Genomic DNA, 25,166 nt, shown 5'->3' with positions numbered 1-25,166 from the left:
CAGAAAGATACAAGAAGATAAATCAAAAAAATTACGAAAAGAGACGTGCAAACACGATGGTACATAATCGCGGCGAGTATCCCGCGGCAACGAGCGTTTTCAATTTTCATAAACGATCGGAATAATCCCGATAAAAATCCTGTGCAGGTGAAATTCCACGGGACGGTTTGGCGAAAGTCAGTGTGACTTGATGGGCCGCCTACGTGTCCGGGGAGAGAAAAGAACCTTAGATCCAGGACTCAGCGGTAGGAGGCCAGGAGAACGAAGAAAAAGAGAGAAGAAGGAAAGTGCAAACGGCCTAAGGGGGCCGCCGCTTTGCATAATCAAATCCTGCGATGATGTAGCAGAATGCGAAGTACCCCGTCGTCACTGGTGCGCCGAAAAAGGGGCTGAGAATCCCGCGGGCACGCGAGTACTTCGAAAAATGCAGCCTCGTGTTCCCTTCGCAGCCTTCGTTGCCTTTCGGTCATAAGGCCGTAGCACCCCTTACCAGACATCCAGCCCTTGCAGAATTCCCAGAGTAACCCGGAAACATCTACTCGTTTTGCGACAGACACCACGAATTCTTGTTCCGCAGGGCTGACGTGGAAAGAATGGTGAGTCTTCGTTGGTGGCTGATCGAACGCGAAGAGTCGACTGGTAGACATTTTTTTTCGAGCGCCTTTTTGGAACATTGTTCATTATACATATGGAGGTGATTAGGTTTCAATTATCTTCTATTGCAAATGGGTATTTTGGGGTAATTGTTTGTTGCAAATTATCGAATCTTGGGGATTTGATATCTCTAGTGTATTATTAGGATTCATAAGCACGTAAATAGTTGATTTAATTTGGGGTGGTATTTGATTTGATTATAGAATTATCGTCAGGAAGATTCAGAATGATTTTATATTTTGTTAAAACTTGGGAATATCGGAGAATTGTAAGGATATTGTGGTAGAATTTATTTTTGTATTTTTAAAAGTTAGTATGCAATAAGAGAATTGGTGTCCTTGGATTAATTTTACTATTTAACGAGTAAATATTTAATTGCATGTATGATACAATAAAATACATACTATATAAAATATAATAAAAATTCCTACAATCTTTAGAGAGAAATTTTTGGAGAGTTTAAAGGCTTGATTTTGTTACAGAAACTGATGGTGGAGGAAGCATGGCGAAGTTGAGGAACTAAGTCTGGGTTTAACGAAGAGTGATGTTAGGTGTCTTGTAAGTTGTGCGATGGGGTATGTCGGTGAATTTTATGCTTTATATTTCCTTTGAAATTGGTGTACCATGCAAAATAGTTGTAGCTACCAAATTTTGAATTTGAGACGTACTGTTGAAATATATTGTCATTTTGAAATAATTATATATTTTATAGTACCCAGAAATTTGAAGCAGAACCTTTAATTTAGAATTGTGTAATTTTAGTACTCAGATCTTCATTTCTGAAAAAGTAATGTTCAATTTGAGGAATATTAATTTAAGGAAGAATTTTATATTTCATAAAAGCGAATCACAATATACATATATAAAAAATATACAATCTAAAATCTTGATTGACACCGTATCGTAGTCGTTAACCTATCCATCCCCAATAAGAAAAAAAAAATCAACTTGCTCCTGAGAAAGTAAAAACTTCTAAGGGCCAGCAGGCACGTCCGCCGGCATTTGGAAAAGCTTCGGTGTATCAAGACGGAAAAAAACCCCGTGGAATTCCGCAAGAGGCGCGAGGAAATAGGGTGGTTGGCTCGCAGAGTTGGCACGTACCCCCTCGTCAAAATGGACGGGCTAAGCCCGTATAAGTCTAACGGGATTTTCGATCGTGGGCGGGCGGGGTGAGTGCAGGCCGCGGTTCGGTGGTGGCTGTATGTAGGGGAGGAAGGTGTGCGGGGGTTGAACGCGATGGTAAGGGCACTGTGGAAGGGGGTGGCTGGGAGTCCTTCAAGATGGCGGCTATAAGGGATGGTTTAGGGCGCGTGAGGGTTGCGGGTGAGGCAATATATCAGAGCTAGAGGGAGCGAGAGGAAGAGAGATCCTTGTGGAGGGTTGCTTCACCCCCGATGATGGCCGTTACCACCCGCTTCGCTGGTCCTTTCCTCTTCTCTCTCTTCTTCATCTTCCCACCTCGTCTTATCCTTCCTTTTTCCTTTCTCTTTCCTCGCTTCACGTCCGCGTATCGCCTTTTCTGCCTTTGCTCACCCTCGATCAAGACCATCCCCCCTCCTCTTCTCTTAACTCGTCCCGGTGGAGCCCTCGGGTCCGTTCACGAAAGTATAAACGTCAGAGGAGAGTGATGGAAATGGACGAGACGAGGGGGAAGAACGGACGATCGGGAAATAGTGGAAAATCGAATGGTTGAAGGGTGGAAAGTACGAGAAGACGGGGATGGGAGACGACGACAATTCGTTGCTTCCAGGGATTGAAGGCTTTTCGTTCAGCCGGGCTTTCTCTCTTTACCTTTGCCGCGCTGATATCAGGGGCCGATGGAAATATGCCAGCCGGAAGTCGTCGAAACCGGTAGCCGCCGATGCTTGTTGATGGATTCGTGTAAACGTTCCGAAAGGGCTCTCCTCTATCTCCTCGATGAAGGGAAATGCGATCGACGATGCGTTTTGTTTCGGAGGTTCGTGGAAATGGCGGTAGTAGGGAATGATGGAACATGGTTGAAAGGAGCTTTATGATTGCTTTAGGAGGAATTAGTTACGTGAACTAGGAAATTGACATTTAACCCTTTTATATATATAACATGCAAATGTATGGATGGTTATTGCTAGATTGGGGATACTCATGGAATTTCATATTTTTATGAATGTAATTAAAGAAACCTATATAGGTATTTCATGCAATATGCACTATAATATATGTTTTACTTTGGATATTGTTGAATTATTAAATGAGTAATTTAAATATTTCCAGAGAACGCAAATTTCTTAAATACAATTTCTTAAATGTAAAAATCTTTCAAATAACGTTGAAAACGGACATTTCTTATTGAATCGGAAACAGACCTGTTAGGTTATAACATATAAAATGCCCAATTCTGAATGATTCATATTCCACTAGATCCTAAAAAGAATGAAGATATTTATCATTTATAAGTATGTGAAAGAGAAAATTCTCACGATACACTAATACATTAACGAAGGTAAAATTATTTATTAAAAAAAGGAATTTTAAAAATTGATATAACAAAACCTTCGACTTAGCGTATCCACCTCCTTGAATCATTAAAAAATGGTTACCATCAAATTCGTATAGATGCACAATAAGGACATGATGCTACAAACGTTAATCAAAGGGACATATCGAAACCCAAATGTTTGGCGTAAACGTTTGAAATCGCGCAATTTCCAGCAGGCAGAATAATCATCACGTACAAGTACATCGTAAATCAAGGTGTACCAAAAGCAGGCTAAGTGTCGCGGCCGGTTAAAAGGCATTATGATAAATTCACGAGGAATTTATCGCGCGGTCGGTATCACGAAGGACCAACCTCGAAAACGATAAAGATGAAGGCAAAGAAAGCAGAGGGAGGAGAAATAGGCTAGAGGAACAAGTTAAAACGAAGAGAGGGAAAGAAACGAACACGCTTATAAAGATTTCAGCTCGCATCCAGTCGCCCCTCGCGACGTATCCAGCAAAGAGGAGCGGTAATGAGCTTCAAATTCCTTCCCCTTGGCGTGTACTTTAACCGCGTTTCGCTGCGTTTTTCCGCGGCACGGAGCAGAGAGGTGGAATTCCTAAAAGAAATCAAATCCAGAAAGTAAATGAAAAAAGTAGAAGACAAGATGAAAATAAAGTAAAAGAGAATCAAGAGAATAGCGGTCTGGAAGGGCGTGACAATGGCCGACTCGTTAATCGACGTCGGGATGGAAAACGGGCCGAGGAAATCGCGTATCTCAAAGCGGTGCGAGAACGCGGCAAGAAATTTCCCCGATAAAGGGGAAGAAAAACGAGCGGGGACGAAATCTCGTGGAACGGAATCGCCGGCTTTTTCACCTGCCGATCGTTCCACCCACCTTCCACTGAGGTCCTCGAGAAGCTCGTTTTCATCCCTTCCCTTATAGCTCGAGTGTTTTCGACCACGCCAAATCTCAGGGAAATTCTAAGTGAACGAAGAAGAAAAAAGAAAAAGAGGAGAAAACGTGGAGTGTAGAGAAAGAACCGTAGCAAGAGAAGAATCGTAATCGGTGATCTCTGGTGATCCAGAGAAAGAGAGAGAGAGAGAGAAAGAGAGGAAGTATGAGAAATTATCGAAGAGGAACGAAGAGGAGCGGAGTCTTCGAAGCATAAAAGAAACGGGAGGACCTCGTTTTTATTTCTTCGCCGTATTCCGAATAAACGGGACGGAGAACGGTATAAGTACACGAGTGATCGAGAAAGATGAAAGAAGGAAGAGAGTCAGAGAGAAACAGACATGGTTGGAAAAAGATGAGGAAAGGGAACGGGACGAATGAAAAGCTTCAAGCTTGCGGTAAACATCGAGCGTGTAATTCGCTCTTTAAAGAACACTTGGACGATAATTAAGCCGGCATGGGGGCACGCTGCAGCCTGGTGATAAGGGGCGAAAGAAACGCTGGTGCAATGAGGATGGAAATTCAAATCGAAAGGAGACAGAGGAAGGGTGCAGCGGAGGGTGCAGAGGAGAAGCGAAGAGAGGGCGAAACGACGGGTTCCAGGCACCGTTGAAAAGATCTTTTTCCGTTTATTTTTCGTGACCATGGCTCGGAAAGACACGTGGTCTGATTTTAATTAGCACCGGGCTGCACTCACGGCACAGCGCGCGCGCACCCACGGATGTAGAAAGAGAGAGAGAGAGAGAGAGAGAGAGAGGGGAAGAGAGAGAGAGAGAATCCTCCGGGCTTAGAATTTACCTGTCCCCAGAACTCCGTTCGGTTTCCTTTCCTCTTGGCTACCTCTTCGCTAAATCCGCAAAATACTCCCCGCTACATTTCTTTTGCCATGTTCTCGCGCTCGGTCAAGAGGGTTAATCCGGCAGCGAAATTCTCAGTTCTTTCTAGTCAAGAGAGACGACGGCGGTTTTGATAAACGTTAATTCGCTGCGTTATGTCACGAGGATCGGGAAAACTACCTCGAGGATGTACAATTTTTGGCAGTTGCTAGGCTGAGCAGACTTCTGTGTTCGAATTTCAATGAAATACCTTCTATAACATTCAATAAGAAAAATATTTTCTACTAAGTCTTTATCTTTACCTTTTTAATTACATTCATAAAAATATGAATTTTAAATATCCATGATATAATTATTAATGATCCAAAATGCATTTTTCAGATGTCTTTTTTCTAGAGAATACATATTACGATTAAATTTAAGACCAATTTTGAAAGTAAATAAGCAAGTGATCAGATACTTTCGAACAATAGTATACCGTTTTACCTGCTCATATCACTCTCATAAAACTTTCTCTTAACTAGAGAACTGAAAATAATAGTAGTCAGTTGATTGCCATTTTTCATAAAATAGCGTTCTATGATTATTGTGCATAAAAAGTTTATTATATTTTTTAAATCATGAAAATGTATCGCGTCAGAGAGTGAACATTTTTAAACCGTAGTGTACATAAATGAAATATAACGAAAACTACATTATTGTTAACAAAAATCCATTACCTATTCCATTTAGTCAAATCAGTTTCCATATATTACATCATTAATCATCATAGTAGATCATCATCATCCTTTCAGAATCACCTCCAATCCCCAACTCCTACAACTTCCCTACACAAAACCCATCTTCCCAACAAAAAAAAAAAAAAACTCAAATTTCCCCCAGTTAACTTTACGTACAGGTAAATGTGAAACTCCGCCACATTAGCAAAGCCTGGCGAACAGAGATCGACACGTTATTCAGAATCGAATAACGAGTATCAACGAGAGCAAATTGCGTGTCCGTCTCCTCTTTCTTTCTCCCAGCTTCTACCCTCTCTGTCAGGTAAAAAAAAAAGAAAACAAAAGGGTGACGACTCCCGGTGGCTTTTCTTCCCCCGTTCGGTGAGCAGGGGGTGGGCGCGATGCTAGGGGTTGAATCGTCGCGCTCACCGACGTTTTATACGTCGTCGGGTTTCATGCGACGGCGGTAATTTTTTTATTAGCTTGAAAACCACTCGACTCGTCGTCGTCGTCGTCGTCGTCGTCAACGTCGTCGTTGGCGTCGCCGTGGTCGTCGTTGGTGATCGTTGTGCCGCTGTTAGTCGGTGAGACTCGCCTTCCAAACAGGGTTGGAAAAAAAAATCGTCCAACTTCGTCTCTCCAAGTAGACTCTCGTTTTCCTCTCTTTTTTTATCTTCGTTGCACCCTACCATGAGCGTCCCTTCGCCCTTCACAGCCACCCCCCACAGCCACAGCCGTGGATCGTCGAACGGTGAAAAGAAGCACGCGTTCATTTGCCTTATTAAGTAGTTTTGCAGGAATTAAAAGCGTGTCGCTTTGTCGTAGTTCGCCCTCCCCATTGTTCCGTTCTCGTGGACTCCTGGTTTGTTCCTGGCAAGAAGTGCCGACGAAAAACCTTGAAAAAGTTCCCGCCGGGCCAGCCAGTTTTCCCGGAACACGGTGAGCCCTGCGTTTTAAGAGTTGCGAATGACCAACCTCATTTACGGCGGCTTCTTTGCCTTCGAACACCCGGTCTCCGGGTAATGCACGACTCTCTTGTTTTGACGTTATTGATCACAGATTGAATGGGTTTAGGGTGGCTTTTTGTTAGGTTGTTTTAAGACGCTGGCTTTATAGGACTGGATATATATGTGGGAGATGGAGAGACACCGGAGCCTTCCCGTCGAAACCGGGGAAAAACCCCTAATATTGTAATTTAGATTCTACCATAGCCGTAGTTAAATAATCACCGTCCTTCAGCCCGATTGTAATTGCCTGCAATCTATGAGAATGAGTTTGGGTTCGAGGTGACAACCAGTCACCGAACGTAGCCGCGGTCAAGGGACGAACGTTTTGTCTAACAAAGTCATGGAAAAAGTCTATAACCCTCCATAAAAAGAAATAGTTGTAACAGCACTCGACAGTAAGCATACTAACGGTTTCTGTCTCGTGGCCCGTCATATGTAGATCCTATTCTTTGGGTAGGTTGATTGCCGGTTGTCGAGACATATTCGCAAAATATGTTCAGCCAGCCTGATGACCCGTCATAAACCTTAATCCTTAATTAACGAAAATAGGCAAACAGTCTTTTTCGCAAATGACACTTCCGAAGACTGACCAATTAACAATAACGGCAATTTCCCTCACTCTCCGAACGAAGACTTGTCTCCACGAATATAAAAGACCTGGTGCCGCGAGAGAGTAGTTCAGTTTTTCCTAAACAACGTCACCGTGAGAGCTTCGAGTACGATTTCATCGACTAAGGTATCATTTCGACAGAGTGCTTACTTCGCGTGCTAACTGAGAGTACCACCTAGGCGTTGCCGACGAGTAAAGAGTAAAAAAGTCCCGTTGACCGCGGATTCGTTATCGGACCTAAGACTATTGTCATTAGCATCGCGAGTGCCTAACCGCCGCAGTTATTTGTCAAATCTCACATCTCCATACTTGTGCCAATAAACCCTGGATCGTACCTTGACAATGGCTAATAGTGGTGAAGATTCATTACACGCCCTCACCTCCGATTCTACTGACACTCCGACATATATAATTCTTTGGTAGAACTCTTTTTTCTTGATACAGATTTCATAGATTATACATTATATGTTTACAGATGTAGATTAATTTGTGAAGTGTTCTTCTTTCTTAGCTGTTTTGTTTCATTCTTTGTATGCAGTCAAAGATAATCTGATATGATGAAAATAATTTCAATTGATAATATAATCGATAGTATAAATTCAATATTTAAATTCAATAAATATCATATTCACTAAATGATACAAAATATTTATTCAAGTGCCATTAAATGTGACAGCAACAAATAATGAAATTTGTAATAAACTGTTATACCGAATAGGAAAAAGATATATCGAATTCTGCATCAAATTTTAATACGTTATGTTAGGTGATATAAAGAAGTTCTGTTCCTTTCTGGTTTAATACTATACTTTCTTCTTGCATGACGACAGAACTCGTTTTCCATGAAAAATCGACACCTTTGAACCTGACCCATATAATTTTTAACGCGCGTGCCGACTTCAACTGAGGTGAAATTGAAATACTTTTGCCGACAGGTGACGGTATTAAGAACTTAAGACTTCGAACAACCCCTTTCCGGTTCTACTGGTGCTTAGAAACTCTTACAGCGCAATAAACTTGTTTCGTGTACACGCGCTGTTCATTATAATGAATCGTGGAAACGCTTGCGCGGGAAGTACAATATTCTTTCATCGTCACTAAAGTATTTGCCTGATAATGTGTTAAAAAAAACTGATAAACACTTGTTCTTAAAGAAAAATGAGATATATTTAATTGTGTAATAACTCACGAACAAGGAGAATACTAATATTATTTATATATTATAGTAGTAGTCTTAAATTATCCGTTCCATAATATACATATAATTTCATAATATATTTATATAATATATTTCAGTTGCAATTAAATTCTCTTTATATTATACAATGAAATTATTATATTGAAGTTATAAATAATTTTATAATTAATACCAAGTTTCATATAATATTTTTCATTCAAATTTCACCTTTTCTGACACTACGATTATCATCTTAAAATAGCCAATTCGTAGCTTTATAAATATACATTATAAATGTATATTACAAAGATTTGAATGATTTTTTCCAAAATATATTTGACTTACCTCTTGTACTATATCCTTTTTGATATATCTTCCATTTTGATTTCTTTGGTAGAAATGTCATATACTTTAGTCGTCGGTAATACCAGCGTCAATACTTGTTGCATAAAGAAGTAATTTAGAATCACACGATATGGAAAATGAGAAACTTGTTGCGCGTGGAATTTTCATTTTAACTCAATTGGAAGGTAACAAGATGGTCTCTAATTTCGTCTCTCAAGCTTTTTTTAAATTAAAGCAATTTTAATATACCATTTATTTAAGTTTCCATGATAAAATTAATTTACTCTTCGTAAGAAGAAATTATCAAAGGAAACAAATGCATAGTAATCGAACGTTTCACCTATTTATATGTCAAATAATTACGGGGAAACATAATGTTCGTCAAAGGAAACCCGCGCCCCGGTTCGACTTAAGGTAAAGGCTGACAGGAGAATTTGTACAAAGGACAATTTTTACCGTCGATCACGACATATCGTCCTATCAGGACGACAGGCACAGAAGCCACCCTCCAGTTGGCTCTTAGTATTAATGCAAAGGAAGCCCTTGCCTCCCTGGCTCGCAATCACCGACATAAATAAATCGACCTCCCCGTCTATTTCTCTCCCCCTCGCGTCGGCCCAGAATCCCTGTACTCGATCAGACATCGAAATACGTCCGCATAAAAAGGAGAAGAAGAACCGATCGAGGAGAGGACCGATTGTTCCACTCGTGTAGATCGGATCTGTCGTTAAGCCACGCTTACTCTCTGCCAATCCCACGGACGATCTGTAATCAGAACGACGTTCGCGATTTATTTCAGACGATTTTATCGCTGATACAACGTCACGCAATATGCTCAACCGTTATTAACCATTGAGGATCGAATCTTGGAACTTTAACGATGATTTTAGGCATATAGAAATTATTTTATTGGGGTATATGAAATTTGATCTATACTTAATAATTGCTTCTTTAAAAGTATCATATTTGTATTTAAATTATTCAGAGACGAATTTATCGAAAGTAGGAAAAGATAATTATTTCTTATTTCACATTGTTAGTTGTATTTACGCAGGATATATTTATAAATATTAAATGAGACACTCGATTCAAGGCATCGTATAATTAACCACTCGAGGCAAGTATTTATCAAAGTCAGAAGAAGAGAATTACATACTTCTCATTTCTAATTCAGTCGCAGAAAGTATTTTAATACACTTATACCTTTTATCATTTTTTAATTATACTTGAATTAAATAATGATAAATATCCTAATTTCTACGTGACTCGATATAACTTGAAATAAATTTAAAACGATAATGTCTATGTTCCATTTTCAAATTTATGAAACTAAAATGAAACTAAAAATGATTCCATAATAACATTTCATTTTTAACATTTATATAACTGTAAACATCATAAAATTAACGTTATTGTGATTATTAAGTAGTTAAATTCTCGCATTAATTCTTCCAATTTCGCGGTGGCCACAAGTTGCTCTTTAGGGCTGAACGATTCGCAAGAAAAAAAGAGTATAGAGCGTCTTAAGTGAAAACGAAAGCGTCTTTAGAATCGACTTCGCGCGCAACAACGATAATTCATCGAAAAAATCCGGGGCCGAAGTAACTAAGATAAATTTTTGTCCAATGGCGGTTTCACCGTAGGATGCAGAAACTGGCAACTTGCAGAGGCGAACGTTCACGATGAACACTTAAACAGCAGCTTCCATCGTTAGTCTACGAGCCATTAAGTAAATTATGCAAGTCCTTCCTCCGGAGTCCTTGGACCGGTGGAAGCGTAAACTTTGACCGTCGCCGTTGAATCGAGGCCGATCAAATTGTTTTTCATCTCCTTAATCCTCCTCCCACCACTAGGAACACTCTTCCAAACTTATATTACCGCGCTTTCGACTTTCCGAGGGAAGTGTGTCTAGTGGTACTCGATTCGATCGAACAAGATCGCAACGAATAAGAAAGAGACACGATCGAATTGTTTCTCGTTACGAGAGTTTGTTGCGGAGAGGCAGATATGAAATGTTAACTTGTTGCTTGATGATCTTGAGCTATATTTCAGATCTTGATAGGTAGTAGTGTGATTTAGTAGTTTGTGGTTTAGGGGTTGGAAAACATTGGATTTGTTGAAGTGTATGATGATTTAAAAGAATTTTGTTTACGTTGTAATATTAATTGTACCGGTTACGAATAAACTTTTTTGCGTATAATATTAATTATGTTATATGTTCACCGTAATTTATTACGCTCGTCATGTTAGATCTGAATTATTATTCGTGTCACGTGAATAAGGCAACAGGTTGTGAAACATATAAAAAAAGGTTAACACCGTTACGAAGCTTATGTAGTTTTTAACATCACGTAGATATTATATCCTCTTTTAACCTTTCACGTTCCAAAAACCTGCTAACATTCAAACACTCTAAAATTATCCTTTCTTAGAATTAACAACCGTTCCATCGAATAAAATACGAGCAATCCAGCTCTTACTCATCGCAGAAAGCAATTTTTTCGTTTGATCCTTTGATCCCGATTTCCATACCGTGGTCAATCCACCGATTCGGATCTACAGCGGATTATCAGCAACCGACCGTCAAGCACGGTCACAAGAGGGTCGTTACCGTGGCAGCCTCGCGACTTAACTCCCGGCAATTAATCTCCCCGCGCTAATTATTTAGCCGGTTAGCAGGAGTTCCGTGCGGCCGAACGTAGTTCCGTTATCAGATGTAGTAGGGGTTCGTTCGAGAGGGATCGCGAATAAGTCGGTACAGGAGGATGAGGTGGAAACTACAAGGGAGGATGGAAGCTCGACGTGGGACGTGGCGGGGGTGATACGGGAAGAGAGGTAGCGCGCGGTTGAGGTTCAGTCGTGCTCAGGAGGATACACGAGGGGTTGAGGCTCGCGCAAGAGTAAATTGATTAGAATTAAAGGGTTGGCTGGCAGGTGCTGCTGCCGGGTTACTACGGACCATAAGAGAGAGAGGTCGTCTCATGCGACGAGAGGGTGAGAGAAGCAGAGCTGAGGAACCATAGAGAACATAGGAACAGAGAGATACGAGGGAGGAAGGGAGCTAGGGTACAACGGTGACCACAGCCTCGACGCTGATTGGTCGAGTCAAGTTTGTGGCAAGATGGCTGGCTGGTACTGGTGGTGCTGCTGCTGCTTCTCTCTGCCGTTCTCTTCTTCTGTCTCGCTCTCTAACCCTCTCCCACCCTCTCTTCCATCGTACTAGGCAGCAGCCCGTACTCCAGTTTCTTCTCCAGTTCACCTCAACCTCCTCCTGTGTGCCTCGTCCTCAGGCTTCTCTCTTCCCATCGTACTAGGTTCCCTTCTACGGCGGTCTCTAAGATGCTTTATCTATGTGCCAAATAGATGTATGTACGTGTACACGCCTGTTCGAAACAATGCCGGGCGTGCAACCACCCCCGAGCTGCTACCAGCCACCCTTTCTGCGAACACTACACTACCAGCAGGTCTCTCTGCCTCTTACCTCTACCATCGTTCCACACCCGCCTCCTGGCCCCTGTCCTTTTCCTCCTTGCCCTATCATCCCTTGCGTGCTCTCTCGCCTCAACCCTTACCACCCACATCCACCTCTTTTCTCTCGCCCAACCAACCACCCACCCCTGCGTCGACATCGTCACCATTTCTGCCAACGTTCTCCGGGTCCTCCCGATCCTCCCCTCCTATCCACATCGCTTTCGTGTCCCTCGTCATCGTCATCTTCGTTCCTTCCTGCCGTACCCTTGCTCCCTCCCTCTGTGTCTTCCTTTCTCTTCTCGTTTCTCTGTTAGCGTCGCGTCCTATTTCCATCCCGCTGTTTCCACCCCTCGGCCACGATGTTCGGCCCGCGTTCGGCCCCCAGCCATCCGCGAATGCGAGAATACCGAGCCGGCCTCAAAGAGAATGCGATAATACGAAGAACTTCGACTAATGAGTTAATAGTTGGTGCCTCACGTTATACCGTCACACCGCGGGTACTTTATTCAACGTCGCCCCGAGCAACGAGATTATAACGCGGGGGCGGTTGTGAAATACACGTACAGTTTGCTTTCAATGTTTTAAGCGTGTGTACAGTGTACATGTGTATATATATGTTGAATATATTAGTGTCCATGAACACATAGGTGAAAGGTATAGATACATTGTTAAGAAACGTAAGTAGAGCCACGGATAATCGGAGAAAATCGTGTCAGCAAGTTTTCACTTTCGTCAACCCGGTGTCGGTCACCTTTTTGCCGCCAAGTTAATTGATCCCCGTTCCACCGTCGCTGAATTTTATCTCCGTTGTCGGGAAATTCGTTTCCAGAGAGGCAGGGGTTGATATTAAAATCGTGGTGAGGGAGCTCAGATACCCGGCGAGGATTACCTATTATCGAATCGACGATGAACGTGTTTTATTGGGAAATGGGAATGATTTAACAAAGATCTCGGCGCATGTCGCGATTAAAGTTGTAGGTTGGATTCTGGTCGATTGGTTCTACATGTATGTTGATTGGATGCTGGTTATTCGAGATGTTTTTCGTGCTTCATATTTCTTTTTTATCAATATTATTCGTATTTTCTTTTTATGGACATTTAAAATTTCAATGAAAATTTCTGCATAAATACTTTTGTATACATATGTTATATATGTATTTGTATACACACACACACACACATGGATGCACATTATCTGCGTTCATACAAGCACATAATTGGCACTTTTAAATTATTTATCTTAAAAATCATTAAAAATATTTCCAAACTTGTTATTTTGTCAAAATCATTTGATAAACCAAGATTTTACGAACACTTAGAAAATTCAAATTAACATTAAAATCCAAGCTATTTGTTGTTACTTTAATACGATTTGATCTTAACGAGACATAGTCGTTTTCTCTATGTTATTTCTAAAATGAAAAATAATAATATACCTAATTGCAATAATTCGTTATATCAAACTACTATCTTGTTTATTTATCTCAAATAAAATTTATCGCTATCTAATGTAAGATAATTGAATGTAGCCGGCCTACAAACACTAATATATATGTCGGAGATGGAGAGACACCGGAGCCTTCCCGTCGAAACCGGGGAAAAACCCCTAATATTGTAATTTGGATTCTACCATAACCGTAGTTAAATAATCACCGTCCTTCAGCCCGATTGTAATTGCCTGCAATCTATGAGAATGAGTTTGGGTTCGAGGTGACAACCAGTCACCGAACGTAACCGCGGTCAAGGGACGAACGTTTTGTCTAACAAAGTCATGGAAAAAGTCTATAACCCTCCATAAAAAGAAATAGTTGTAACAGCACTCGACAGTAAGCATACTAACGGTTTCTGTCTCGTGGCCCGTCATATGTAGATCCTATTCTTTGGGTAGGTTGATTGCCGATTGTCGAGACATATTCGCAAAATATGTTCAGCCAGCCTGATGACCCGTCATAAACCTTAATCCTTAATTAACGAAAATAGGCAAACAGTCTTTTCCGCAAATGACACTTCCGAAGACTGACCAATTAACAATAACGGCAATTTCCCTCACTCTCCGAACAAAGACTTGTCTCCACGAATATAAAAGACCTGGTGCCGCGAGAGAGTAGTTCAGTTTTTCCTAAACAACGTCACCGTGAGAGCTTCGAGTACGATTTCATCGACTAAGGTATCATTTCGACAGAGTGCTTACTTCGCGTGCTAACTGAGAGTATCACCTAGGCGTTGCCGACGAGTAAAGAGTAAAAGAGTCCCGTTGACCGCGGATTCGTTATCGGACCTAAGACTATTGTCATTAGCATCGCGAGTGCCTAACCGCCGCAGTTATTTGTCAAATCTCACATCTCCATACTTGTGCCAATAAACCCTGGATCGTGCCTTGACAATGGCTAATAGTGGTGAAGATTCATTACACGCCCACACCTCCAATCATACCCTCAACCCGACATATAAACACATCTATCCTGTATTTTGTCCAAAGAAAATAAAAGAAGCTAAGCGAAAGAAAGAAGAACAAGGAAAGATAAAATATAAGATATAAACATTAGAAAAATAAGGACATACGAAAGTAAAGTTTCTCTAGAAAAAACTTCCACGAAGCTAATCGAAAAGTCGGCGACGCCTATAGCGTTCCGTAAACGAGTTAATCATTGGCAGTTCGTGATCGAGGGAATTTAAAAACAAGCGACTCACGGGCAATAGGCCCGGCTGGTCTGAGAGAGAGAGAGAGAGAGAGAGAGAGAGATCGTTCTCGAATTTACATTTCTAACCGCGGCTAAGAAACGGCGCGTTATGGAGATTGCGAAGGTAAACTGCGCGATATCAGCATATCAAACGGCCTCTTTGAGCAGGCTCTCGGCGGGCGAGCGTGTCGGCGACAGCCGCGGGGCGCTTTTTAAAACGCGCGGCCCGCAGAAAACTCTCGGGCTGGTTTCGAGTGTGTGCACACCCGTGTCGTGTCGTGTCGTGTCGTGCCGTGTCGTGTCGATTCGTCGTTGCCGTCAAGCCACGTGTCGAGGATAAAAAGAGCCAAGCCGTCAGCGCGAGAAAAGTGCAACCAATAATTTTATTTTCCGCGATAAAGCACGGGCTCTCATCGCGGCGACGTTCCAGGGTGGCACGACTGTGGAAAGGAGGCGGTGGGTCGCGTATCTTTAGTAAGTAAACAGAGCGCCTTATGAATTTTAAGCAGCACGACGAGGAAAGTACGTCGACCTTCTTCTTCTTCTTCTTATCTGACCTTCTTCCTCCTATCTCTGCTTCCTTTTTCGACATCGTTTCATGTTCTCATTCAACTTCTTCGTCATCTCCCTCCTCTCCCTTTGTCGTGGTTTTCAATAATTTAATGAGAACGAGTAAAAGTAGATAAGTAAGCTGTAGAGGTACGTATATGGAAAACTAGTGATTCGAAGAGGTGTGAAATATCTAATAACAGTGCAAAGTTAGAGAATTTCAATGTAAATTTAATATTTGTCATTGTTTCGAAGTATATGGTTAAATAATTTAAATAACAGTTTGATGTTTGCGCTTGTGGCAAGGTGCAAAGTTGGACAATTCCAATGCAAGGTTAGACATTTCGAAAACCTTTAAACTATCTATTTTAGGAAAAAATGGATTTTGCAAAAAAAAAGGCGATTCTATATATTGAATCCATGTCTATACCGAATAGAAGTCTAAAAACAACATATGTTATAATATTAGATTGTTCATCCTAATTCCTTGATACAAAACCAATAGAAAATATCTGATCTATAATGAAGTATATATAAATTTAAAAAGAAACACGTCTGAAGATACTATGGAATTTTTCTACAGTCATAACGAAAATCATATTTTCTTAATTTTTAACAAAAACGATCAAAGGTAACTATTAGAAAAACTAGTTTATTAGATTTATTAAAAATTAATTTATTAGATACGATAAGTACGTGTCGGTATTTTCTTCGTTTAATCTTCGAGCGGGACAACAGCTAGTCTCTGGTGAACTACGCGTATACAGACTGCGTGCAGACACGATTAACGAGGCTAGAGAAGCAGAGAACTCTGTCCCCTTTGAGGTGAACGCGCGGTTTGCTCTAGGAGGGTGAAACCGTGCGTATGCGAAAAAGTTTCCCGCGAAGAGGTCAGTCGTTACGCGGGTCGCCACCGCGAACCAAGAGTTCGCGTAGGCTAAAGATGGTGGATGTCGTTCCTCATTTATGACAGCATTTCGACGTCTTTGAGCGAGACACTGGTTCTCGTTTTAGCAATGCTCGATATAGTTTTCACGGGGTCGACGAACCTTTCCTCAAAAATGTCGAAGAATTTAGTTATATGGAGATCAATTCTTTCTTTCTTTTTTTTTAAAGTTAAAACAAATAGATATATAAATACTCAGAATTAAATTCCATTAAAATGTAGCTTTTCCATAAACATCGCAATCATTCGAACATGCCAAAAATAAATGCGGAACGAACAATCCTCGGACTCCACTTCTACGAAACTATTCTCACAAAAAAACCCATTAATTGAATTTTCTAGTCCAATAACTATCCTCGATTTAATAAAAATATATAAAAATAAAACTTTTCCAATCAAAGAAAAAAAGTCAGTCTCCCAGGAAATGATGCATCGTATCGCATCACAAAATATCGGATATCGTGCGGGAGACGAGTTTCCGAGGAAGCATGTCGACTCTCTCCCCGGTGGATTTTCCGTGAGAGTGGGCGGTCATGCGGCGTTGTTTTGATATTGATCTCCGGATACAACACCGTCTAAGCATTCTAATGGCAAGGGACGAGGATTCTGCGCGCTGCATGGCGCACGTGTTTCTAATGATTTTAGTGGTACCGAGGTCTACCTACGGGCAATGTATAGTTATAGTCGGCTACGAACACGTATTACATCCACTCCGCCGGGGCACCGTGTAATATGTCGGAATTGCGGAAAGGGGTAACGCGGCCTGGAAGGCGGAGAAGGCCCGCGAGGACGGTCTTGCGGGATTCTTAATGGCAAAAGGCCTCCGAGGTAACACTACGGCTATTAAACGCAGACCCTGCTACTCTACCTCTTCTCTCTCTTTCCCTCTCTCTAACTCTCTCTCTCTCTCTCTCTCTCTCTCTCTCTCTCTCTCTCTCTCTCTCTCTCTCTCTCTCTCTCTCTCTCCTTTCCTACCTTTAACGATATATCCATCTTTCTCTTTCAAGTTACCTACGTCCTGTATATCGAGGGTAGTTTTTCAGTTCCGTGACGTGCATTGGAATGCAATGGAATATGTCATTTATCCGTACAGATGGTAGAATGTTTTGATGGATGATGAGGTATCGTGTGGCACGTTTGGTTTTTGAGGCCGTGGTAGAAAAATGGAATGGGTTATGAGTATTTGATGAACGAGGAACGACAATAAATTGCAGATGTTACTTCAATAATTTATATTATAGTTTGAACACTCTTGCGATTTTGTTAATAATCGAAAAGAATTTTTGTCACATCATAGCGACGTTATAATTTTGATACGTATTTTCCACTTATCATGTTCTCCCCAAATATATCTAAGAATTTTTAGAAATAATTAACAAACACAGTAGCCGTAAAATCATACGTTATAACTATCAGTTACTAGCGATATTGATAATAAAATGTAAATAATACTGGCAGTATAATAAACGCTGTTATCAGAAATCATAGCTCTAATAATTACCATTGCCTATAACTATCGTAATTACTCTATACAGTGCAATTAATTCCAATTTATGTACCTTATTTTCTCAATCGCCCCATGTTTCAAGCTTCATTATGCTCTTAATCGACCATCGATCAATCGTTAATAATAATTAATATACATTAGAATAAGCTATGAAACTTGTAAGAAAACGAACCAAGAGGAAAGATACACGGATACTGGAAGATCGCGAACGCAAGGATAAGTAACGAAAATGTAAAGCCCGGATGAACCGCGCTCATCCCCTTTGGCGTCGGCGTTTGACGCGACCGCTGAAATTTTTACTTCGTTCGATTTGGTCTTTCGGGGATTCCCCGCCCTCTGATTGGTGGACTCTGGCCACGCCCTGCATATAAGGGTGTCTTGCTCGCCGGAGCACTATCAACCCTTATGTATGCCCGATGTGAGTACACTTATGTGTACGGGGTACATATATGTAACCGGTGCAGATTTCGCGCGTACATATATGTATCCAGGGTGAAGTACATAGGCATAGGAACGTGTGTACACCCCTGGGGTGGGGCTCTCGCAGGACTGCTGCGGGAGGCAGCCGACGGTGAACACTCGATACGACACGGTCGATCGAACCAGTCGTAATTTTAGTATGAAACTGTTATCTAAAAATGAACGACTCAACGACACTCGCTATTCTTTTCGCGAAACTCTCACGGGACTCGAGAGACGTGGGAGTGGGATAACTGGAATCGAAGGTTCTAATACTTTTTGCCAATACTTGAGACAAGAGGAGTATATAGATATAGATATAAAAGGTGAAGTTAAATTAGAAGTTATATTTTTGATGTATAGAATATTTAACAAAGATTAGATAAAAAATTTGATATATACGTAGATATATATACACCTCTGCTCCAAAGTTATTATATTATGACGTCGTTATGTATATGTCAATATGTCAGTAATATATACGTTTTCTTTTTATTAAAAAAATATTATTTCTTGATGTTTTTGTTGTGTGCTTAATTTTCTTCAATTTTGAAACTGATCTACTGAGTGTCTTAAGACTTGAGAATGTCTTAATGTACCTGTGTAGTTTGTACTTTAGATAATGTACCTTAGAGTTTCTATTATTTTAGGTATACAGTATGTTTTAACGAGATGTGATTGGATAGATTTTTAAATATAAATTTATCATAGATAAGATGCTGATACTCGGTTTTGGAAAAATGTATACATATAAGGACGTTGTTGAATTAGAAGCTATAATTTAAGTATCCAGGATGTTTCAAGGAAGTTGAAGAAAAATTTGGATTATGAATTTTTTAATAATTAAGGTATATTAATTTATCATTTCTGACATATGAAAAAAGAATATAGTTACCGACCATTTTCGTGTATTAAGAATTTTCAGAAAAGAAGGCAATAAAATGGTTATAATATAAAAATTCTGTAATTCCTTAACACTACATATTGGAACAACGAGTGAGAGTTTATTTGAAACCCGATTAGCCTCACAGACGTCGACTTTATTGCCCGTAATTAGTTGGTATAAATAAAGTCATCGAAATAAAGGTGGTGGATTGGTAAGTAACATCGGAAATTTCAACGATGTTTCAAGTATGACTTCGCATTAGTGGCCGGATACGCGGAAAGGGTATTTACGTAATCTCGCGGGCGCTGGATTGTTTTGTGCGCTGAATTGAATAGAATAAGATGTCACTTCACCAGGGAAGAGAATATTTTCATGCTGGGAATATTTTATACGAAATTTATGCCTCAGAGGGATAGACAGAGAACGTGGGAAGGAACTTACCGTGTCTACGTATAGATATTACTATTTTACAACGGACGGAGTAGAATAAGATGTCACCTCAAATTGTCTCGAGTGACTAAAATAGCTTTACGTTACAAACCTTAAAAGCAACGACGAAGACGCCAGCCGAAGGAGACTCGTATGAAATACACGCGCGAAACGGTGCGGCGTTACTCTAAATTCACCTGTTTCCAAATGATATGCATTTCAGAATTAATTGCGTGCAAGTGCGAGCATCTTTCATGATGTATCGCTGTAACCCCGCTACTCACCTCCGTATCTTCCTTTGAATTATTCTTACTTAATTACGTCGCATATGCACCTCGACGACCCATCATATTATTAAGGGGGATTTTATTTGATGTCACTCACGAGTACGAGTTTCCATTATACTTCCCTTTTACCTCCCTCTTAGATATTAATAAATTATACTTTACACCCCTTAGTTTTCGTATCTAATTTTGAATTTGTCAAAACTTGAGGTATTTACATCTATCTTGGATATAAATTTAATATGACATCTTTGTTGGGATAGCAAAAGAGTATAAGTCAAATTTTTGTCAAAACAGACTACGCTAATATATTCTACATTGCTATCTATGCTACATTATGGTATTATTAGAAGTGTTTTCTGAAAAATTAATAATTTTATTATACTATATACTTTATTATACTTTATAATATCTACTATAATTTTACACAGTGATATGTGTATAACAATTATATAATATTTTCTGTATTATTGTATATACTATGATATCGTGTTACTATTTTAATAAAAAGTAATGAAATAAAAAGAGCGACTAATTTTATAGTGCTTTGAGTTTAGAACGAATTTCGCGGGCATCGTAAATATTTCGATATTCGACGGAGATATTTCGATTGAAATATTTCGATAGTGCGGGAAATGATTTGAACCTAGTTCTTCTTATGTGCGAAGCCGATGGAGGCGCGCGCGCGCTAGTGTCGTGAATGCTTCAAAACAAAATCGTATTCGGTAGAAAATTTCTTCAATTGTGATTAAAATGATTGAGGAACACGACGAACGCGAAACAATATGCGACTCAGTGGTAAATATTACGATCTACTAAACACGATAACGTTAATATTTTCTTAGTGAGAAGTCGGTAATTACGAATATTTGAATGTTATAAGATCTTAACCTTACTTTTAGAATTCATTGGTGGAAGGCTGTCGTTTACCAGTCAGAATGCACGGGACGGACGATTGGCGTGAGTAAAATATCTATTTGCATTCTTGTTCTTTAGTCATATGATGATCTGTTTTGAGAAAATCGTGATCTTTTTCTCTGAATCATATATGACATTTTATACACTAATGATTATTTATAAAGCGTGTCATTGGTTCGCATTATTGAACCATTTCATAGACACATGGATATTTCTATTGATTAATGTCGTTAAAATCGTATCCTGAATATAAGAAATATATTTGATAAAATATTGGCGTTCATTTACCATACATTATGTTTATTTCAATTTTTAGGTTATGTTTAGGTATCTCGGACAGTAATAGATTGTGTACATTCGGTCTTTTATTGTTTCTTCAGGAGTGCATTATCACTCCTTATTTATTTAGGTGTAATAATGAGAGTTTATCAAAAATGTCCTTTTGTCATCCACAGCTCTTGCTGAAATCATCAGTGTTAAAGACGTACATGGTGTCAAGTGTTATTATGTTCACTATGTAGATTGTAAGTATAATGGGAATTAAGAAGAGAGCTGTTGTATGTATGTACGTAGACAACCATTTAACTAAATGTGCAATATTTTAGTCAATAAACGATTAGATGAATGGGTTACTGAAGATTGTTTGGACACTCGGAAAGTCCAATATCCTCGTCGAGATGGAACCACACCAGGAACTGGTGCAGCAACCCCCAAAAAACAAGCACCCAGTAGACCTCCTAGTCCTAGCAGCCTTAGTAACGAACCAGTCAATGGTTCTGCAGTTTTACAAGCTGCATTACAAAAAAAAATGTCTAGAAAGAGAAAGGCAACATTTATAGAAAATGAGGATTCTCAGGATGGCCCTCCACAGACACCTGGTCCAAGGCCAACTGGTTCATTGGTTGCACATCACCATGATGATATAGTTACTAGAATGAAAAATGTAGAACTAATAGAATTAGGTCGTCATAGAATAAGACCCTGGTATTTTAGCCCTTATCCACAAGAAATGGTAAACCTACCATGTATATATATCTGTGAATTCTGCCTGAAGTATAGAAAAAGTCGGAAATGCCTGGAGCGACATTTAGCAAAGTGTAATTTAAGACATCCACCTGGCAATGAGATATATAGAAAAGGTTCAATATCATTTTTCGAGATTGACGGCCGAAAAAATAAAAATTATGCACAAAATCTTTGTCTACTAGCAAAATTATTTTTGGATCATAAAACGCTTTACTATGATACGGACCCTTTCTTGTTTTATGTAATGACAGATTTTGACAGTAGAGGATTCCATATAGTTGGTTATTTCTCAAAAGAGAAAGAATCGACTGAGGATCATAACGTAGCTTGTATTCTTACACTACCACCCTATCAAAGAAGGGGCTATGGAAAATTACTGATAGAATTCTCATACGAGCTATCCAAATTCGAAGGTAAAACAGGTTCACCTGAAAAACCTTTGTCAGATTTGGGATTGTTGTCTTATAGAAGTTACTGGGCACACACCATATTGGACATTCTGTTGAATATAAAGCCATTAGTAGAAAATGAGAAGCCTCAGATTACAATAAGTGAAATATGTGAGCTGACCTCGATTAAGAAAGAAGACGTGATATCGACACTTCAGAACTTGAATCTCATTAATTACTACAAAGGACAATATATTGTTACATTGAATAGGTAATTGGCTAAATAGTCAATGCGTCATTAGGAAAAAAAAACGAGTTGTGCAGACAATTTATATAGATATTTCGCTTCTTTCCAAATACAGAGGATTTCTTCCAATATGTCATTGACAAAACATGTTTATTCACAGGGAGATTATCGAGCAACACGCAGCTGCAATGGAAAAGAGGCAAATCAGGATAGATCCTAAGTGTCTTCATTGGACACCAAAAGACTGGAGTGTTAGGGCAAAATGGTGAAGTGAAATACAAAATCGACAATAAGATTATGTTAATTCGTCTCTAAGTGATTTTTAAAATCCCCTGGAAGCGTGACCATTGTACCATTTATTCAATGTAGATATAAAAACTATATATAATATATCCGACCATACTGGTCTTTTTAATAAGACTGTGTCAAACTTTGCACATGACTGCAACGGTTAAAAATGACAAAATGAAAACGAAAAAGAACACAGAAGTAATAATAATTTTTACGTTTGCTTGCGTATTTCGGTTACGCAGTATACCGAACAACCATGTTTACCGAATATTTTACGTGATAAGAAAAACGTATTTGTTAAATAATATACTGGCTTACATCTAGAGTCAGAAGCAATGTTTTAATATGGTGACTAGGATTTTTTAAAACATTTGCATACATATTTGCAAATCAACGACTTACACAGGGACATAAATCGGTCTTGTAGAATTGTAAATAAATCTGTTTTTATAATGTGCACTTCATTCACTGCTAAAATACGAAAGCGATATCTAGTTTTAAAACAAAAGAATATATATACGTAATTATAGCATTTCGAAGCTTCGAGTAAAGCGACGAAGCTTGCGTATGTGACCATTTTGAAATTCAGTGAAACTAATTGGTACAATGCAGAAATTGTATGCATACGAATATTCGCACAATTGTGCACACACCTTTAAAACAAGTATTAGGCAATATTCAAATTTGCGTGTGCTCGTATTACACGGGATGGTAATCGATAATCTGTCGTTAAGAAAACAAATAGATAAATAAATGAAAAATAATAGTAAAGGTGGGAGAAAAATAGAGATCTATCTAAAGAAATCGGATTCACTCATAATCACATCGCATTGAACAAAAACACACGAGTTTTCATTCCTCATTGTATTATAAACGGCTGTGTTTGATCAAGTTCAAAACGCTCGAGCATAAATTATCCGTCTGAATCCGATTCGAGATTATTCTACCAAAACGAAGAGTTACCTATGAACTGCGAAATAAAAAGTATTTTTCTCTGAAAGTGTGTATTTTTGATAGCGTCGATCGATGCCATTAGTTAGAGCAGGTGAAACGAAAGAAAAGTAGACAAAGGAAGTATGTTCCAATTTTTTCACTTTACAATCTCTTTCATTTCCACCTTCTCATCTTTCTATAATTATTCCACAATTAACGCAGATACATAGAATAGCAAGAAGGTGTAAATAAGAAAACACACTAGGTACAATTTTTAAATACAGCATCTTTTTTATGTATATATATATTTTTTTTATATTCAACAGTAACATCACAGTAGCTTCATATACAATAAACTTTTTTTATCATAATTTCAGTTGCCTTTGTATTCGTAACACCACGCGACAACGTGACACACAGCGAGTCCCGAACATTCGCCAATTTACAAAAATTTGCTAGTAGGTTTTTCGCGCATTGTCAGCAATAGGATGAAAAAAAAAGGGAGAGGGATCTTGTGAACGTTAATGTGCACGATGTATTATGTCTACGTATTACAACACGCATATGACTAGGTGAACAGTACGAACTTAAGACTGCAAATATTATTCGGATCCTCGTGTGTGTGTGTGTTTGCGCGCGCGCACGCGCGCTCGTGTGTGTATGTATTTTTCATATATTCTCTAAAAGATGCATGATTGATTTCCTTTTTTCTCTTCCACACGAGAATACGAAGTATATCCGTAAATAAACGCGAACACAGCGATACGTTCGGATACGACGAATTGCGGGAATGCAGAGGACAGGAATCCGAATGATATTGCTGACTCGTCCACGAAGCATTGTTATAATATTCGAGCCTAGCGAACAAACGAAAACCGTTCCCGGCGATTGTTAGAAACGAATAAAATGACGAATTTGCGTCGAAGCGATCGGAGCCTCTTACGATATATTAAAATACCGACTCGATTTTCTATAGATATATTATATCTTATCTGAACGATAAACGCATAATACCGATCATAAACTCATGACGAAACTCCTTTTTTTTTTCATTGTGTCTTCTTCACATTCATAAAACACACACATATATAATAATATATATATATATATAATAATATATATATATGTATATATATATATAATTACACGCATACATAAAACACGCATACCGAATCATTATCAGTGTCTGTTGATTGTATTCGTGTTCCGCAGACACAACGAGAGTATCCGGGTACTTGAGAAACACTTGATGAACATTAGGCGAGGACTCGGATACCCCGAGAACGCTATTTTTACTGGACCTGTAAAATTGTGAGTATTACAATTTAAAAAAGAGAGGAAGAAAATATAAGTTTGAATAATACCTACTCGACGAATATGTAACACGATTGG

The 25,166-nt window shown here is 39.3% G+C and overlaps 2 protein-coding genes and 1 long non-coding RNA gene across 4 annotated transcripts in view; 2 read left to right on the top strand and 1 right to left on the bottom strand.

The window, feature by feature from the left end:
- Positions 1–1,495, top strand: part of LOC126927350 (uncharacterized) — a 33,300-nt gene extending 31,805 nt beyond the window's left edge. For both annotated transcript variants that reach the window (XR_007715406.1, XR_007715412.1), the window contains exons 2-3: positions 148–596; positions 1,137–1,495. This is a non-coding gene — a long non-coding RNA (uncharacterized LOC126927350). The remainder of the gene's footprint in view (positions 1–147; positions 597–1,136) is intronic.
- Positions 1,496–20,630: 19,135 nt separating this feature from the next.
- Positions 20,631–23,805, top strand: LOC126927082 (histone acetyltransferase Tip60). Its single transcript, XM_050743437.1, has 5 exons — positions 20,631–20,768; positions 20,873–20,930; positions 21,344–21,412; positions 21,494–22,574; positions 22,711–23,805. Exons 1-5 carry the CDS (start codon positions 20,724–20,726, stop codon positions 22,817–22,819), a joined length of 1,362 nt encoding a protein of 453 aa, XP_050599394.1. The 5' UTR covers positions 20,631–20,723; the 3' UTR covers positions 22,820–23,805.
- A 235-nt stretch (positions 23,806–24,040) lies between these two features.
- The window catches only part of LOC126926891 (uncharacterized), a 158,627-nt gene continuing 157,501 nt past the window's right edge, over positions 24,041–25,166 (bottom strand). The window contains exon 23 of the mRNA XM_050743236.1: positions 24,041–25,075. Within this exon, the coding sequence (XP_050599193.1) occupies positions 25,067–25,075 (9 nt within the window). The 3' untranslated portion in view covers positions 24,041–25,066. The remainder of the gene's footprint in view (positions 25,076–25,166) is intronic.

Source organism: Bombus affinis, chromosome 2 (genome assembly GCF_024516045.1).
Source record: "Bombus affinis isolate iyBomAffi1 chromosome 2, iyBomAffi1.2, whole genome shotgun sequence".
Taxonomy (NCBI): domain Eukaryota; kingdom Metazoa; phylum Arthropoda; class Insecta; order Hymenoptera; family Apidae; genus Bombus; species Bombus affinis.
Note: the sequence above shows the minus strand (reverse complement) of the source record. Positions and strands in the feature narration are given on the sequence as shown.

What these genes read in the sequence shown, in the direction of transcription:
- LOC126927082 (XM_050743437.1), top strand. Translation starts at nt 20,724, where the DNA reads ATGATTGAGGAACACGACGAACGCGAAACAATATGCGACTCAGTG. An exon ending in AAACAATATGCGACTCAGTG is followed by an intron (nt 20,769 to 20,872) that starts GTAAATATTACG and finishes CCTTACTTTTAG; the next exon opens with AATTCATTGGTGGAAGGCTG. An exon ending in TATATTGTTACATTGAATAG is followed by an intron (nt 22,575 to 22,710) that starts GTAATTGGCTAA and finishes GTTTATTCACAG; the next exon opens with GGAGATTATCGAGCAACACG.